General features: G+C 42.1%; 1 protein-coding gene across 3 annotated transcripts; it reads left to right on the top strand.

Moving 5' to 3' along the window:
* The first annotated feature begins 1,238 nt into the window (after nucleotides 1-1,238).
* On the top strand, nucleotides 1,239-9,075 carry LRAT (lecithin retinol acyltransferase). 3 transcript variants are annotated; one of them, XM_017679152.3, is made up of 3 exons: nucleotides 1,239-1,472; nucleotides 1,591-2,131; nucleotides 5,155-9,075. In XM_017679152.3, exons 2-3 carry the CDS (start codon nucleotides 1,592-1,594, stop codon nucleotides 5,305-5,307), a joined length of 693 nt encoding a protein of 230 aa, XP_017534641.1. In that variant the 5' UTR covers nucleotides 1,239-1,472; nucleotide 1,591; the 3' UTR covers nucleotides 5,308-9,075. The 3 variants fall into 3 exon arrangements, with proteins under 3 accessions (XP_017534641.1, XP_017534640.1, XP_073088657.1); XM_017679151.3 differs by having other exon boundaries at nucleotides 1,588-2,131; XM_073232556.1 differs by having other exon boundaries at nucleotides 1,239-2,131; nucleotides 5,155-5,327; nucleotides 7,272-9,075.
* The last annotated feature ends 8,210 nt before the right edge of the window (nucleotides 9,076-17,285 follow it).

The raw sequence follows: 17,285 nt of genomic DNA, 5'->3' as shown, positions 1-17,285 counted from the left end.
TCTTCTCTTTGAGGGACTAGAATGTGATCAGGGATAGTTTGTGAAACGAACAAAGTCACCGGCAAGCGGGACGCCCGGGGTGGGAGCAAAGGCCGGGTTTTGAGGATAATGGGGAGCCGGCCTCCTTCCCACTCAGTCTCCATGGACTCCTTCATCTTCCAGGTAAGATGAATGGCCCTCCATTCATCATCTGCAACGAGCCCCCACCCCCAAGCGAGAGGAGAATCTGCTCGTTGATGAAACCTATTAGCTCCGAACTGGCAGCTTTGTGGAGCCAACGGAGGCTCTCCATTGTGGCCTCGTCTGAGGAATTTAAGCATTTACATAATGTATTAGAACGCAACTCTGCTCCGGGTCCAGACCCCGAGTGCCGAGCCTGGCTGCCTCACCCGGCTGCTCGCCAGAACCACCCACGCCAGTGCACCTGGGTCACGCTCCCGGCTCTGAGAAAAGAAAGCGGCCAAGTTTTAGTGGGTGAACAGAACCTGGGTGCATGTGACCCTGAAGCCGGAGAAATAAACTTGACATTAAGTTGGCTTTCCAGGCGGACGTCAGGTGTTCCTCGAGCTTTCACTCTGACCGTTGGGAGCCACGGGCTCCACGGTCACTGGTGCCTTGGAGCGCGGAGGAGCCTCGGGTTTGACCGCTGGCGCGCAGGTCCTGGACGTGCGAGTCGCCACCCAAGCCCCGCACCAGCTCAAAGCACCGAGGATTAGGGGGATTTAAAGGGATGAGCCGAGCGTGAGCGACTACGGCCTACAAAGTTTAGGAAGTAATCCGTAGGCTTTGGAGGCGCGCAAGCTCCACAGAATAAATGCTAACACTTTAGTAAACCGAGGTCACCGGATATCCAACGCTGTGGACGGTGGTTGCTCAAAAATCTCATTCGAGAGCACTTTCCACCGAAAATGTTTCCGAAGTGCCAGAATGCGCCCCAGTACAGACAGGTGCAGCAACTTTCGTGCGGCCACATCTCGACCACTACTCCCCGCAAACGCCCGCTTAAAGACCAAAAGCGCGTAGGTTGCGAGCGTGAGAGGGTGGCGGCCTCTGGAAGGAACTGCTGTGCAGAACCCCGCAGCGGGAACGCAGACAGCCCCTTCCAAAAAGCCAGCAGCGTTCCGCGCCCCGCGGCAAGCGGCGCCCGCCGCCGGCGCCCAATCAGTGCACCCGCTGGGTCTGTGACGGCATTCGGCCCCGCCCCTCGACCGCGATAAAAAGGCCTCCGCGAAGGTTACACTCCGGAGTACCGCGCGCGGCCCTTCGTCCCCGCTCAGTCGCGAGGTGGGCGGCTTTGCCTGCTGCTCTCAGGCCCGTCCAGCTGCCGGGGCCGTCAGGCGCGGCCAATTCCTAGTCCTCCTCAGTCCCCAGTGCGGTGCGGCCAAGCCAATCTCCGGGCTTCTAATCCTTTCGTTTTACCCTTCCTCCGCGGCAGCCGCCGTTGCCCGCGGCCCCGGGCCACTGTCCTGCAGGTGAGCGGCCGCGCAGCGTCCCTTGGCCGGCGAGCTCACCTTGCCTGGCCCGGCTCGGCTCGGCCCGTGCAGGAGCGGCTGCGGTGGCGGTCCCATCAAGATTCCCTTTTCCCAGCAGGATGAAGAACCCAATGCTGGAGGCGATGTCCCTACTGTTGGAGAAGCTGCTCCTCATCTGCAACTTAAGGCTCTTCAGTTCGGGCGCTCCAGGCGCAAACAAAACGATAAACAGTTCCTACGAGATCAGCTCTTTCCAACGCGGCGACGTGCTGGAGGTGCCCCGGACCCACCTGACCCACTATGGCATCTACCTGGGCGACAACTGTGTCGCCCACCTCATGCCCGACATCCTGTTGGTCCTCACCGACGACAAGGGGCTCACGCAGAAGGTGGTCTCCAACAAGCGTCTCGTCCTGGGCGTCATTGGCAGGGTGGCCAGCATCCGCGTGGACACGGTGGAGGACTTCGCCTACGGAGCCACCGTCCTGGTCAATCACCTCGATGAGGCCCTCAACAAGAAGGCGCTGCTCAACGAAGAGGTGGCGCGCAGGGCGGAGAAGCTGCTGGGCATGACGTCCTACAGTCTGCTGTGGAACAACTGCGAGCACTTCGTAACCTACTGTAGATTCGGCACCCCAATCAGCCCCCAGGCCGACAAGGTACGACGTGTGACTCTCCCGGGGGCTCGGTGGGGACGCCTCCTCCCCTCCCTTAGCTTTCTCTGGGTGAGAGATTGAGTTCTAGATTAAGGAACGCACTGGTGTTACTAAGGGAGGCCAAGTAAGTAAATGGGGATGTGGCCTGTGAGGTTATCTCGAGATGCGCGGTGGGAGAGCGGCAGTGCAGAATCTCTGCCGGCGATTCCTGCGAGATGCCGTTCTTCCGAAGTCGGAGAGTGCTTTGCAGGGTTGAAGTGACAAAGGGCAGGTGACTGGGGGTGGATGTCCACAAGAATATCTGTCACCGCGTGGTTGCGAATTTCTCCAAGAATTTCGATTGGAAGGAAGATGTCCAGCGCTTAAATTTAATCCGCAACACTACATACAAAATGTGCCTTTAAAATGAGGAAGCATGCACGTTTCTCCTCTGTGTAAACTACAGAGAGTGAATTCCCTTTGCTTAATATAAACTATCAAAATTCCCAGGAAGAAGACCTCCCTGGTAGGTCCCTTATTCCTGATTTTGTGCTTCAAAGAAGTCTTTTCCTTGGTATTCTGAATTATGTGTTGGCTCTAATTCCCGTTTAGACCTCTTCATTGTTAAGCATCGTTTACCCATGTGCCTCAAAGGCGGGTTAGATGTTTCTTGTTCCGCAGAAATCAAAACAGTTGGTTTTTCATTCAATGTTGGAAGGTAATTTTTATGGGTAGTTAAAAAAAAACAACAGTATTATAATTTTAAATGATTAAATCGGCCACAAATGCAAAGGGAAAAAAATGAATTTTATTTCCTTTTGAAACGTCTTAACTTTTAAAGACAGCTAACATTTTAAGTCTGCAACGCAACTTTATTTGTAATTGGAAGCTTTCTCAGCCTTCACTGTAGCTGTTAAAGAGTTGTTAATATTTACTCTTCACAGTGGAAACCTGGGTAATAATCACATAATGAGCTTCAGTTTTACTTCTCAGGCTTAGATATGACTTGGACCAAAAGAATCTGAGATCATGTAACCAATTTTTTATTGCTCCGCATCTTGATTAATATTTTTACCCATGTGAGAAAAATCTTACTCTCTTCTGTGGCAGAGCAGAAAGCGTTGTTTTTATACATCAATATAAGAAACTCCTTGTAGATTATTTATAGAGCCACAACAGCCTCCATCCAGGAATTTTTTTCTCAGTAAAATAAAAGTACAGTTAGAGCACTGTGCAAGGATTTAAGAATCACAGCTACAGGCCTGTTTAGAAATGACCTTCGCCACATTTACAAACACTGGCTCCAAAAGTGTACAAAAGGAAACACGTCAGATTTACTTAGGAACCAAGCAAATCATTTCTCCAAGGAAAAACGGTATCTATATCCGGATAATTAAGAGTTGCCCTTTCATGGAACACATGTAGCACTGTATTATATATTTCTTCAGAAAAACAGTTCAAGTGCTTTTTTTAAGGCAGTAATATACTTAATCTGCATAAATAACTAGTTATAGTAGTTCTTCATCTTTGGAAACTTTGTAAGGTTTTACAGAAGTAAAAACTGCTTTAATTGCTATTGCTGCGTAGCACTTGTGAAACTGAGTTTTTGTCTTCACTTTGAATGGTCTAACAGACAGTTTGGACACAGAGTAGATTTCCCCGGGGAAAAAAATCCCCATCGCTAATTTTCTAATTCTAAGAACTGTTTCTGAACATGCCCTGAAAGAAATAAGCCATTAATACTGAAGGAGGACTGACTTCTACTTTTCAGAACTGTAAGAAATTACTTGATTCTGGGTCTGATTGTTGAATTCTCCATCTATTCAACTACTACCAGCTAAACACAAGAGTGTTACAAAGTTGCCTCTTACATAGAGTTTACAAAAACTCTCAAGAGCACTTTGCCTCATGGAAAATACCACAACTAATTTGGAAATGAACTGGAAAAGATTATTTTACTTTTTTGTAGTGATACTCTTTTTTACAAATTTAGAAATCATAAAATTAGGGATTTTTGTATTACTGTTAACAATTTCAGGTTTCATAAACTCTAAAGCCCTTTTATTTTAGTAGCTATTACTATTCCTTATGCTTCTTATTTTTTTTAACTTTATTTGTATTGCTTTTCATTGTCAAAAATGAATGCAAATACACCTTTTAGTCTCTGGGAATTCAGTGCTCAGAAGACATTGAGTAACAAATACACAATCTTAAAGTGGCGAGGATCAAAATGGATGAAGTTTACAGGACAATGAGAAAAGCTGCTTGGCTAATAATGGGAAGCTATACATTTAGGTAGAAGAGTAAGTTGTCTTGATCAGTTATGTTTCTGTTAGCTTTTCCCCAATGATTTTTAATTAAGGCAAGAGAGAATCATTGTGGACTCTTCCCTCAAACGCAGATTTTCTCAAGGAGAAAATTTTTCTAAGGACGTTTCTAGCGTCCTTTTCTTGTTCACTTGGCCATCAGCCTAGAAGGCATGTCTGGTGGTGCTCAACAGTAGGAATGTCCTGCATTTCTAGAGGGTGTTAAGAAGCCTGTAGGGGCACTTTCTGAGCCCGATGTGAAGAGCTTGAAGTTGCAGATGAGGAGCAATAATAATGGGCTAAATTTTTTTAATTCAAAATTAAAGATCCCTTTGCTCATTTAATTTTAGAATATGCTATTCACAGTATATTCAACTATATTGATTCAGGTTTCATAAACACTATATTGATAATATAGTTACTGATAGGCATTCAAACGTTTTTTTTTAAACTTTAATCCCTAATAACTTTTATGTGGTTACATTCTCCACAGTTTTCTATAAATGGTCTCTGTTTACAAAGGCAGTGCCATTATTGGGTAATCGAGTTGCCTGAAGTATTGTTTCGCTACTGTGGGATGTGAAATCAAGAAATCGAACTATCAACATTTTAAATTCTTTCATGAGTCTTAAGAAAAATAGTCCTGGCAGAAAATAGCTGGGAAAATTGTGCTTTGCTATTTTGTATACATGATTCTTAGTTTTAGCCACCTTTTCTAATATTCTTTAATTTATTTTGCAGTTTTGTGAAATAGTGAAGATAATTATTCGTGATGAGAGAAGTGTCCTTGCTTCAGCAGTCTTGGGATTGGCATCTATAGTATATCTGGGCTTGGCATCATATACTACTCTTCCTGCAATTTTTATTCCATTCTTCCTCTGGATGGCTGGCTAGCTTCAGACCCCTGAGTCAGTGTATGTATTCTGTGTGTAAATATGTTCACATATATAGGGCACAAATCAGTTTAGGCATCATTGAGAAAAATGTGAGTTGTAACACTGTATTCTGTATTAAAATGTGATTAAGAATCATGCCAAGTGCTTACTGTGTAAGCCCAAGAAAAAGGCCTTCTGAATCTTCTCAGGCAGTTCCATTGTGAAACATTGCAAATCTCGGAAACAACTTGTGATAGAATTCTTCATTATAAGAAAACCAGCCCCTAAGATGATGGCCATAGGAGACTATTTGTGTTTTTTATACTGTAATCAATTCTCTTCTCTGTTAGGCCTGAACTTGAAGATTGGAAGATTTATTGAATGAGAACACTAACTTTATTGTAATTTTATCCTGTTTCTTTGAAAAATTTATGTTTAAGTGAAAGAACTTCCCTCTTCAGATGAAAACATGTTTGATGATTGGTTACAAAAATCCACAATGTATTTTTTTCATATATTATATAAAGACTTATGGAATGAGAATATAACTTTGTTTCTTTGGAAAATTCATGCTAAAATGGAAGAACTTCCCTCTTCAGATGAAAACATGTTTGATGATTGGCTACAAAAATCCACAATGTATTTTTTTTTCATATATTATATATAATTTCTAATAAGTAAAGACTATTTCCATTACTTGAAACCACATTGACAAATTTAAGGTTTAATGTTCAAGTAACTAAGCAGAACTATAGAAATCTGTGCAGAAATTGCTACTATAGCATCAAACAGTTTTATTTAGTTTCTTACTATGAGCCTGGCATACATTATTTTTTCTCTTTTATATGTCACTGTGGTTATTTAAACTGCTCTCAGAGGGAAAGGATGTAGGATTAAAGTAATTTGGGTCCTTGGAGTGTGTATGTGTCAATTAAATATGCAACACAAACCGATGAGAGATGAAATTGAATTTGTTCTTCATTGTTTTATTATCATACCATTGTAGTTATTATAGAGCATTTGTAAAGCTGAATGTAAAAGCAAGTTCAATCCATTTTCTTATGCTCTTTCATCTGTGGTTTTATTTGCATGTATGTCACTGGATGGTTTACCTTTTAAAGCACTTATTAATGTACTATATAATTTTTAAAAACCTTCAGATTTTTTTTCTAGTCAGTTTTCTCCATTTCATAGTTTACATACTTAAAAGAAGAATACCATAGCATTATATACAACCCAAACAAGTAGGACCAAAGAAAATAACTGTTAGAAGTAATTCTTAAGTGTCTTAGCACCACCAGGCATATAAATTGATTACACTGAGGCTGCTTTGATATCAGAGTTGAGATGTAGCCATTTACAGGAAGCATTCAAGTACTTTTACAAAATTACCAAATTCTACAATCTAAGCCATAAGCTAGACTTGTATTTCAAGTATTAAAGTTGCTTTATAAACTATCACAAGTCACAAAATAATGAGTCACATAATGAGTGGTATGGGGAGGTTGGGGTCAGTCATGCAGTGATCCAATCAGAACAAATTTAAGAGCAGATTTTAGTGTAACTGATGTTTTAGAGCCAGTTAATTTACAATAAAATCAGTTGGAGTTTAATAATCATTAAATGATTATTCTAGTCAGTTTTCTCCATTTCATAGTTTATATACTTAAAAGAATATACTGTTCTTCTTTTTTAATAATCATTAAACTTCATGCTTAATAATTAAACTTTGTGCTTAATCATTTAAATGTTTCAAACAATTAAAACATGAAATGGAAACATTGGAATAAAGGTGTTCTAGGGGCCTGTTTCAACCACCTAAAATTGTTTTAGGTATATATACATAGAAGCAACCACTAGGAGAACCCCATTGTATTAGTGGTTTTTTCACTTAACTGTATATACCACCTTTATAGTAATTGTTTAAATAAACTCATTAAAAAAATATGGTGTCTTCATGATTAACACCTTTTCTTTTTGCAGACTTTAGTATTGCAGGTAGCAGAAACTACTGTCTGATATTAAATCTGTGTTCAAAGATAATGATCCTTCATTAAATGACAAGGCAAGTACTTAAGGTTGGAATTAACATAATTAGTCTTGACTCACTTCATATCCTTAAAGCAAGATTCAATTCCTTATTCTTTAGAGTGCTTATTATATGCCAGGTACTGACCTTTCGCAATTTCATGGTCTAGAGTTAGTAGTATTCTTTATATTGGTGTGTATACAGTTCTATGGGAATGCAGGCGAGGGAGAAATGAAATCTTCCTGAAGGGTCAGAGACAAGTCCTGAAAGAGGCAGTGCTAGCATTACGATGAGAAATAGTGTGCAGTGATCACACTGATGTGGTCCACCACTTACGGGCAGAGGAACTGGAAGTAAGGGTTTATGTACTAAATGTTCTACAAGACTAGAATTTGTTGAACTTAGGACAAAAGGAGAGTTTTTGTTCTGCTGTGCTCAGCTTGATGAATTGCTTAACATGGTGGAAAAGAAGCATATATTGCTGATTGTGATTGTGAAAGAAACCCTGAGCCATTCTGGTATCTTTAACCAAGTTTTCTAGGCTTCATTAGTTAAGATCCACCCATATGATCTTGCCAGTCCCTTATATTTCTACATTTCTCCTCTAACTTGTGAAATAAGTAGTGTCTGGTGCAGTTTCTTCTTGCTTATTTTATTCTTTGCCATACCTAGATGAAGGCCAAACAGAACTAGCCAGGACTAAGATGAAATAAAGCAAGTGTCAGGTACTATGCAGGTGATAGGGATGAAAAGATAAATGAAACATGGGTCTTTTCCTCAAAGTTTATGGCCTCATAAACATAGAAGCATGAAGATTCTATGCAGTAGAGCTTACTAAAGGCACAGAAAAAGATGTGGTTGGTTTTAACTGGTAAGGACAACAACATTACGAGGATGGTGTACTGAGACTTGGAAAAATGGGGTGCTTTCCAAGGAGACAAATTTGGGCAGGATGTTCTGCACACTGGGAACAGGCTGAGGAAATGCACGAGGACTGCCCACATCATGCCTGGCACAGAGGCATGCGGTACCCTATTATTCGTTGACTGAAAGTATGAAACCACATGGAACGTTCAGGCAAAAGCAAGTGGCTCAGAGCAAGTGCGATGAGAGATGTTGGAAAAGTGAATGATGATCATGTAGTGAAGTCTTGTGTAGACCAAGAAGTCTGGACTTTATGAACAATGGAGATTTGAGGTTCAGAAAGGTAACTCCCAAAGTAGGGAGGAAGGATGGGAGCATGGGACAAGATAGGACAAAGGACTCTATTAGCAGACATGTCAAGGAATTGTCAACATCATTTAGCCAATCCTTACATTTGACTTAAGAGTAACTCTTGGTGGGGTGTCAGAGGGCAGTCAGGCATCCTTCTTTCCTGCTAGAAAGTTGGTTTCTGAAAAACAATATGGTAACCATGTGTGTATTTTGGATACTCCAGATTTTTGTTTTGCTAGATATGTTTCTTTCTGAGGACAAGCAAATATGTATTGCTTTAAAAAGTTATTTTTTTCAGAATATAAATTTCTTATTTTTACATTTTCTATTCATACTGTTACTGTCAAATATCAAAAATGTTTTCCAGCAATGTCAAAGTTATGCCAATGGTGAAAGTCTTGTAATACATGATGATAAGCATATAAAACATGATGGTTGTTGATCTTCTGTTTTATGTGATCTATTTAGAGAGTTTCACCTAACCTGTATCTGTTGGATCAACTAATTTTATATTTGTTATATATGCATATTAAATAAAATCAATCTTACATACTGTCCTCTCCTGTCTTTGAATTTAAAATATGTAAAAGTAAATCACATTTCTTTGAGCATAGAGGCCCAAAGAATTTTGCTCCTCATAGCCTTCTTTACTGAACATAGTTTTATATATTTGAAATTAAAACTTTATGTTGATCTGCCTTCAGACTCATAAGATCTGTTATCTACATCTTGAAGCTTACCTTGATTGTGTAAGTAAATAACAAAAACCTTCTCAATTCCACAAAATCATTCAACACCAAATAATTAGAGCCATGGCATGAACTGTATAACCAGTTGCATAATGCTGCCAGGGCAGCCAGCTGCTACACCCTGGCAGTGGGTGGGGTGGCAAGGAAGTGTGAGAAGGAGCAAGTTCTAGGGCCAGTCTTGAAATGCATTTACAGCGTTGCAGAGAACCACAGAGGTTTCTGGGCTGAACCCTTATGCATCTATGTAACCATGTTTCAGATGCGGAAAATCAGGTACAGAAGTTGAAATACTTTGTGATTACACAAATAATCAGAGCCAGATCCAGAACTCGGGTTCAGCTTTCTTTCCACTATACCACATTGGCTCCCTGAATTGGACAAGCCTTCCTCTAGTGGCTGTGTTAATTTCCTGCAGATCTGTGTACTCCAACCAGTGCCACACCAGAATGAACTAGTTAGTATCTTAGTCCTGTAGTTCCTCAGTCTAAGAAGAAAGTAAATAGATTTCAAAAAATGATGAGCTTGATAGGTATCAAACAAGCAGAGGGACAAGAGCCATACCTGTCTGCTGGGGTCCAGTAAAGGGGAGGGATGCCAAAGAAATTTCCATTGCTATCCTAATTGAGTTATAAAGAATGCAAATATTTAAAGCAAACGAGGCCTCCCTTGTCCAGGCCAGAGCAGGCACCTGGAGCAGTAAATACAAAGGCACAGAGTCACGAGACCTCCATCACAGCTGGATTACTGCTAGTCATTATGAACAATCAACTGTGTTTTAATTTGTTGCTCTGTGAGGAAGGTGCTCAGTACTGTTTGAAAGAACTCACCTTTCCTTTGAGTAAGAAGAGCTCTGACTCAGGTGATGCTGGAGACAAGATCAAGGAGGAGGACCACTATAAATGTCTGAAGTGGGAAGGAAGCTTTTCTTCCACTTTCCAAGTGCCTTGGGGGAGACTTATGAGTGTGTAATTTTGTGAAACACATGATGGATAGGGTAGAATTCGGTTGTGAGGAAAAGGACCATGAGTTTTATGGATGAAGGTTTATTTAAGGAAATGAGAAGCGAGGAGTCTGGGAGTCACCTCAGTGAGTGGGTGGTCACTTCTCACTCAGCTCCCAACCGCCCCCCTGTCCCAGCAGCGCCAGTGCTCTCCTCGTCCTGACTCTAGGGGCTGTCCCAGGTATTTCCTGCCACTGATATTCTACCTGCTATTTCTCTGGCTGCCCGCCTACTGCTCCGAACCCTCTGAGCATCATGGCTTCTGCTGCCTCCTGGCTTCTTTATACCCTCACTTTGTGCTTCTTTTACTTCTGCTTAACCCTATTGGGACTCTGTATCTCACATAAAATCACCAAGGGGTCTATGAGGCTGACCAGTCATCGTGCGATATTGGTGGTGCTGGTGAACAAAGTTTTCTAGCCAGGCTACCTATGGGCCATTGGTCCCTCTCATAGCCTTTTAGGCCAGATCAGGTCACATTCTTGGGCCAATCCGTTGTTGCCAAGTTGCACAACACATGCTCCAAGGCATGGTGATCTATGCCAAATGAGCTCGGTGTAAGTGATTTTCCTCCGAAGATGTCTATCAATGTTAGCCTAAATGAGAGGGTAATATCTCATCACCACCTTAGAGAGCTTGTTCTGCCACAAGGCAGAGAATGGATTAGCTGAGGAGATGCAACTTAAAGGACATAAATTTTATTACCATAAAGTAGAAGGGAAATGTTGAAGGCTAGACATAAGTCAATGGCAGAGGGGAGGGAGAAGAGGGAATGAGATGATTTGAGGGATGAGAAGGAGGGAGAGTGTTTCATACAGGGTCCAACTAAGAAAACAGAAACCATTCTGAGTACTGTCTGGCAGAGTGTGTATGTGTGCAATGTTTTGGTTTCTCCTTTCCTTTCACCCTCCAATCTCTGGTGAGAGTCTCACATTGGCCAAGTAAGCAGAAACCAGCTGACTGGAGAGCCTTGGAAATAACCTTCCGGGAAAGGCAAGACATGTATCTGAAGCATTACAGCCAAGCTTGGCACCAGGATAAGTGTAACTGGTTGAGGCACCATACTGGCTAATTTAGAGGAGCCAGCCTTGGGAGAGGCAGGATGGACGCAGTTTTGGATATAAGAGTCTGAGTAGCCTAGAGTCCCACAAATGGAAACAGAGTAGACAAGTGAAATTGTTATCTCATGCTCAAGACAGAGCTCAGGAATGGGATGTATTTGGGAGTTAAAACAATGGTGATTGAAGTCAAACATATGCATTAGACCATCCTAGGGGAATCTATGAAGAATTAAAAAAAAAAAAATTTAATGGTTGCAAACAAGAGGGAAGAAGATAGACCAAGAACAGTTCTAGAAGGAGACTGAGGAATAGAGTGGTTCAAAAGGTCAGAGCAAACAGGGAGACACTGAAGAAGCCAAGGAGGAGTGTGGTTTATTAGGTAAGAGTATGAGTAACATCAAGATTCAGAAGAGAGATAAGGGCTTCATTCACAGCTCCAACAAATGAGGCGCCTGTGAGTGACCTTGATTAGTAAGAACCCCATTAAAGCTAGACGGGATGGGGGTGGGGGGTTGGAGAGGCTGGGGGGAGAAGGCAGATTGCAGGTGGAAATGTAAATGGAAAACGAGCATGGGCTTCTTTATGAAGTAGCTTTATGGGAAAAGGAGGGAAAAATAGAATGCCCAAAACCTCAGAAAAGAGTATAATGATATCCCACATCTCTGTTTTCACTTGAGCATTCTTGGAATGGACGTACTCTGAACAGATTTATGCCTCAGTTAAGAAGCCAAGTCATCAGTTAATTTTCAAAATTCTTTCCTGAGGGACAAAAATCAGAACAGCACTTTTCTTTCAGAACAGTGATAACCACCAGAGTCCGTCGCGTCAATAAACATTCCCTCTTCTATGGGCCGCTTTGAAAAGAACACATATTCAGATGGAAATTCTAAAAGGGTTGGGGGAAGGGAGAAATAAAAAAACGTACTGCATAGGACCCTAGAATCTTGGGCTCTCATTCAGACAACCTGTTGAGGGAAGTCCGTTACCATTTTTTTCCCTTTCACAGAATGATGGAGTAGAGAGACCAAGACACAGAACAAGACTCAGATTCTTGTGCTTTGGAAACTTCTTGGAGCAGCATGACCTTTTAAGTACTTCAGATTCTCTACATTAAAATGTTCATTAAAAATGATAATGGCAGAGTAAACAAATCCAAGTGGTTAACATGCCCAATGAAAATTTCACAAAATAATCCCTTTTTTCTATATTGACTTCAATACATGTATAATTTTATATGATCCTTGCTTGACTGAATCACCTACTCCTTGAAGAAGAATGTGTTATTATTTCTCAGAAAAATCTCCTTGTTTATACTGAGTCGAACAATGAGCGAAAATTCCAAAATTTATCAGAGAAGCAGCTCTTAGTCTGCTAAGCTTGGCTTGGCCTGCAGCTGCTCCCAAGAATCTGCCCATGCAGAAGAACCGGATCTTTATGCTCCACATTAGTCCAGACAGCTGATCTGACCAGGTGTCTCATTGCTGGGTGGAAACCAAATATATAGCAATTGCTACATGCTTGAGCCGTATCAAGATTTATTTCCTCTCCAAGACTCTCCTAACTCTCCTGTCCACACTTCACCTCTCCACACACTTCTCTCTCCACTTCATCTCTGGCAGAGTCACAGACAAATGACCACCAGAAAACTTAACCATGAGAAATTGTTTTCATTTCATGCTACAACCAATAATTGACATGCAATATTATATTGGTTTTAAGTATAAAACATAGTGATTCGAGAGTTATCTACATTATTAAATGCTCACGCCAACTAGTGTAGTTGCTGTCAACAGGAAGATATTGAAGTATTATTGACTATGTTCTCTATGCTGTACTTTCATCCTCATGACTAATTTATATTATAATTGAGATTTTGTGCCTCTTTATCATCTCTGCCTATTTCACCCATTCCCTAGTCTAAAACATGAGACAAGAAGGGAGAAAATCTGAAAAGGACAGGAATGAATGAAGTGGATGCTGAGCACCACAGTGGTCTGAGGGACCAGCTCCTCTGAAGATCAACAGCTACGCCATCCTCCTTGCTGCTGCAGGGGCTGGTGCACCTCCTCCTGTAGCTCATTCTCTTGACCACTCTGGAACCAAATGCTACAGAGATCTTTTGAGAAAATTTACTTTTCGCATTTATTCTTCCCATACCTCAGCAATAGGTGGAGAAACAGACTTTCTTTGAAGCTGTGATTCTCTGAGTATGGGCGCTTACTTGTTTTTCCTTCCAGGCCTCAAACTGGTCCCCCTAAAAGAAGGCCCATTGTTTGGTTTGTACTAGAAAGTAAGAATGGGTTGGGTATATGAGGTGCTCTCTTTGTCTTCTTTTAAAGAGGCAGAAATAAAAAAGTCAGTGTTTTAGAGGACTGTGTGGTTTGGGCATTGTAAGAGCTGTAATCATGGCTTCACATGAGAGTTTGGCAGTTTACCCTCTTACAGCAAAATTCAATATAATTAAATATAGTTTGTAAACTTGCTGTTTTCCTTTTTATCTTTTATTGTTATTGTATTTTTTTTCTTTTACTTAGAGAAATGAGTCACCTTTCATTCTTGGAGTTTCATCTTTATTTTTTCCTGTGCAGAAAAAATCTTCTGCATTCATCTTCCCAATCTGTCTAGTGTCAGGTGTTTCTGCTCTCAAAGGCTTCACCTGCTCATCTGGACTGTGCCATGCAAGGTAGACCATTTGTGTACTGAACCTGTGGGACATTACCACATCCTGCCAAGCTGATTTATAGTCCAACTACAGCCAAGTGGCAATGCTGAATTGTAGTTACAGTGACTAATGGTGAGTGTTCAGGTGGAGGATGGGAGCACAGATTTCCTGGGGATCCAAAGATGCCCGAGGGCAGGCGAGAACCTTCAGGGCATGAATGCCTCTGAGGCCTGGTAAAGCATCATCAATCAGAAGTGGGCAGCCATGGCAACTTTGGGGGCGTAGGCTGCTGAATCAAAGATGACAGCCATTCAGAGCTTCCGGATGGTGGGGCTGCAAGAGGCTTTGACAGGAGCTGATCCAGTCTCCTCACTTAATATGTGAGTTAGAGGCAGAAAATAGCATAGATACCAGGGAGATTCTGTGATAGAATCAGAGTAAAAAGTGGATTTTCCTGACACCTACTCCCTCTTCTGCTCTAGGGAACCTGTACTGATGAGCTGTTTGCAAGCATGCCAACTTGTCACTGTAGTCTTCTCTGGTGCTACTATTGATAGCTTATTGGAAATAAAATATTGCAAATATTTTGAGATGGTATGGTTGACCCAAAGCCTTTGATCTGAAAGTTATATTCCTACATAGATGGCAGGCCAAACTCTTAGAAAAGTAAAAAAGGTCAACATTTATCTGCATCTCCCATCCGTCCACCCTCTGCTTGGCTCTTGCCCTAGCCAGGTTCAAAGAACTTTGACTGACACGCTCCTAAGTCAGCATGAGGATGTGCCCCTGAGCACAAATTTTGCCTTGTATGAAGGAGACATAGTGGGACCAGGGAGGTTATCTCCTAGGAACTCACAATCTGTGGGGCTCACTTACCAACCACTCCACATTTATACTTGCAGGCTTAGAATACTAGCAGCCAACTCATGCGAACACTTCAGACTCTGCTTCATTCCTTTCATCCAGCTCACATGTACCAAGTGTCCATTATGCACTAGGCATTGAACTTGGGGTGGGGGGGGCCACAGAAGTGAAAGCTGGAAGTTTCTACTCTCAGGGAGAAGGTGTGTTGCAACCATAATATTATAACTATCTGAGTTGAAAGTGGCTTTAGAAAATATCTAACATTTTCACATTTATTAAAGGTGCTTTGACATACATTTTCTCATTTAATAATTATTGCCCTGTAGAAAAGAAACTGAGCCTATAAATATTAAGTGATTTAGTTTTCCACCGATAAGGTATTATTCTCATTTTACAGTCAAGGAAACTGAGGTGAAGCAGATTAAATGTTCAAGATCCTTTAGTCAACAACAAGCTCAAACCTTGGTATTTTTACTCTAAATTCTGTGTAATATCACACTGCCCTATTTGTGGGCAACCAAGTTAATGTGGTCATCAATTTCTTTCCAAGATTATACTGTCACATCTAGCTAGTGGTCACTCGGCATAAGAAGGGGACACATTTACTTCCTAGCCTTTGCCTGTGCTTTTTGGCTGTAGAGTTTAAAGTCCAATATGACGTAACGGTTCTTAAGATCTAAATCCTCATTCAGAGAAGTGATATGGAAAGGTAAGATAGCTCCTACCCCTGGAATCTGAGTGTTTAGCTGACACGGCCGATGTCTGGTTTAGTTTTGTTGAGGTATGTAAATGCACCTGGTCACACCAGACACTGTTCATGCGCGGCAGTTCTCTGTGGAGGGCAATGTGGAGTTTATGAGCTGACACTATGCTGAGCGCTCTATAATCTACAGTGAGCTGTTCACAAAGCCGCTTTCTTTTGTGAAGTGGGGCTATGACAGATAGTGAGATATAACAAAGGCCTGCAGTAATAATAGGAGTGTCCCTCTACTGTCTGCTAGCACATACAAAGGTGTACCCACAGTCCCCTAAGCTGGACTTCCTGATTTTTGGGACTTGTCCTCAACATATATAAGGAGTCATTTCTGGACAGTGAAATTCACATTCCAAATTAGAACCCTGGAACTCAACTGGGTGAATAGTGAAAAGTTAAGACACAGGGATGGCAAATGGACTATCCTGGCTTTCCACCAATGGGAAATGGTATAAATCCTTCCCAAACAAAACTTCCAGGCCTATTGTAAGTGGCAGAATCACAATGGCAGGTCTGGGTTATAGACAGAAGAACATTATTTACATATGTGATATATGTAATACTGCTGTTTGAGCAGCAACCTGTCTTGGCCATTTTTCTGAGAACAGACAGGACTGAATACCATCCTATAGTTCTAAATTTGTATCCTTCAGACTCTACCACTGGAACCTCTGTGGACAGCATCACCGAGAAGGCAAGACAAAGGGAGCAAGAGGACCTAAAGGATGAGGCTCTTCAGAGGAAACTGGCCTAAGGGATGGGACGTGTCAGAAGGCAAAGCGGGAGACAGGCGGGGCACTGGCTCAGGATGGCACCTTTGGGAAGGCCGTAGGGTTGCCCTGGTCTCATGGGCACAGGTCTCTCAGCTACACATGGTCCCACTGCACACCCGGAAGTGCCAGACCAAATGTTTGCAGCAGTGTGAGGAAATGAAAAGACCTCACCCACAGTGCCCTCGGGGGTGTGAGCCAGTGCGTGCAGGTGCAACAATTCCCTGCGCTTGTGATTCTACAAAGAGGGCTGTGGCTGGGCCTGGGCCGAGCCTCAGAGGCTAAGATGACCCTGCAACACCCCAGGGCTGCTGGTTTGCAATCAGCACATCTGCCTTGTTGACAGCTGGTTTGTCCTCTTGTCCAGTTAAATTACAAGCTCTTTTAAAGTGTGTCTAAGAGTCAGTAAAGTGCTCAATAAAGTCTAAAGAGTAAGTACAATTTTAGTGTCCCCCAGGGTTATTTTTTTCTCTATAGACAGCCAGCCAAAGTAGCAAAGTTCTCTCATTTCTAATTCCTCAGTAGATTTATATTCAAGCATCTAACCAGTCATTCTTTTACTTTTCTTTTCTTTTTAACTTACTCCCTTCAACAGGCATACACTGAACACCTGAGTGCAAAGAAAGTGCTGTGCCTTTATTTGCCTTGAGTGTGGAAGGTGAGGCACCCGGTCTTTTCAACCACCAGAAGGGCAGGGGTGGCTCCGTGTTGTCTTTCCTCATCTCCTGCCTTGACAGTATTCATGGTGATATTATTCAGGCTGTGGTTTATGTGCATAAACATGGTACTTATACTGGGTACTGGAAATTTCTTGTTTAAGCCTTTGTTTAACTGTACAGACCATCCCATCTCATAACTTAGCATCCTCGTTCTTAGGGCTTAGGTTTAAGGTG

The sequence above is a fragment of the Manis javanica genome, chromosome 3 (genome assembly GCF_040802235.1).
Source record: "Manis javanica isolate MJ-LG chromosome 3, MJ_LKY, whole genome shotgun sequence".
Classification (NCBI taxonomy): domain Eukaryota; kingdom Metazoa; phylum Chordata; class Mammalia; order Pholidota; family Manidae; genus Manis; species Manis javanica.
Note: the sequence above shows the minus strand (reverse complement) of the source record. Positions and strands in the feature narration are given on the sequence as shown.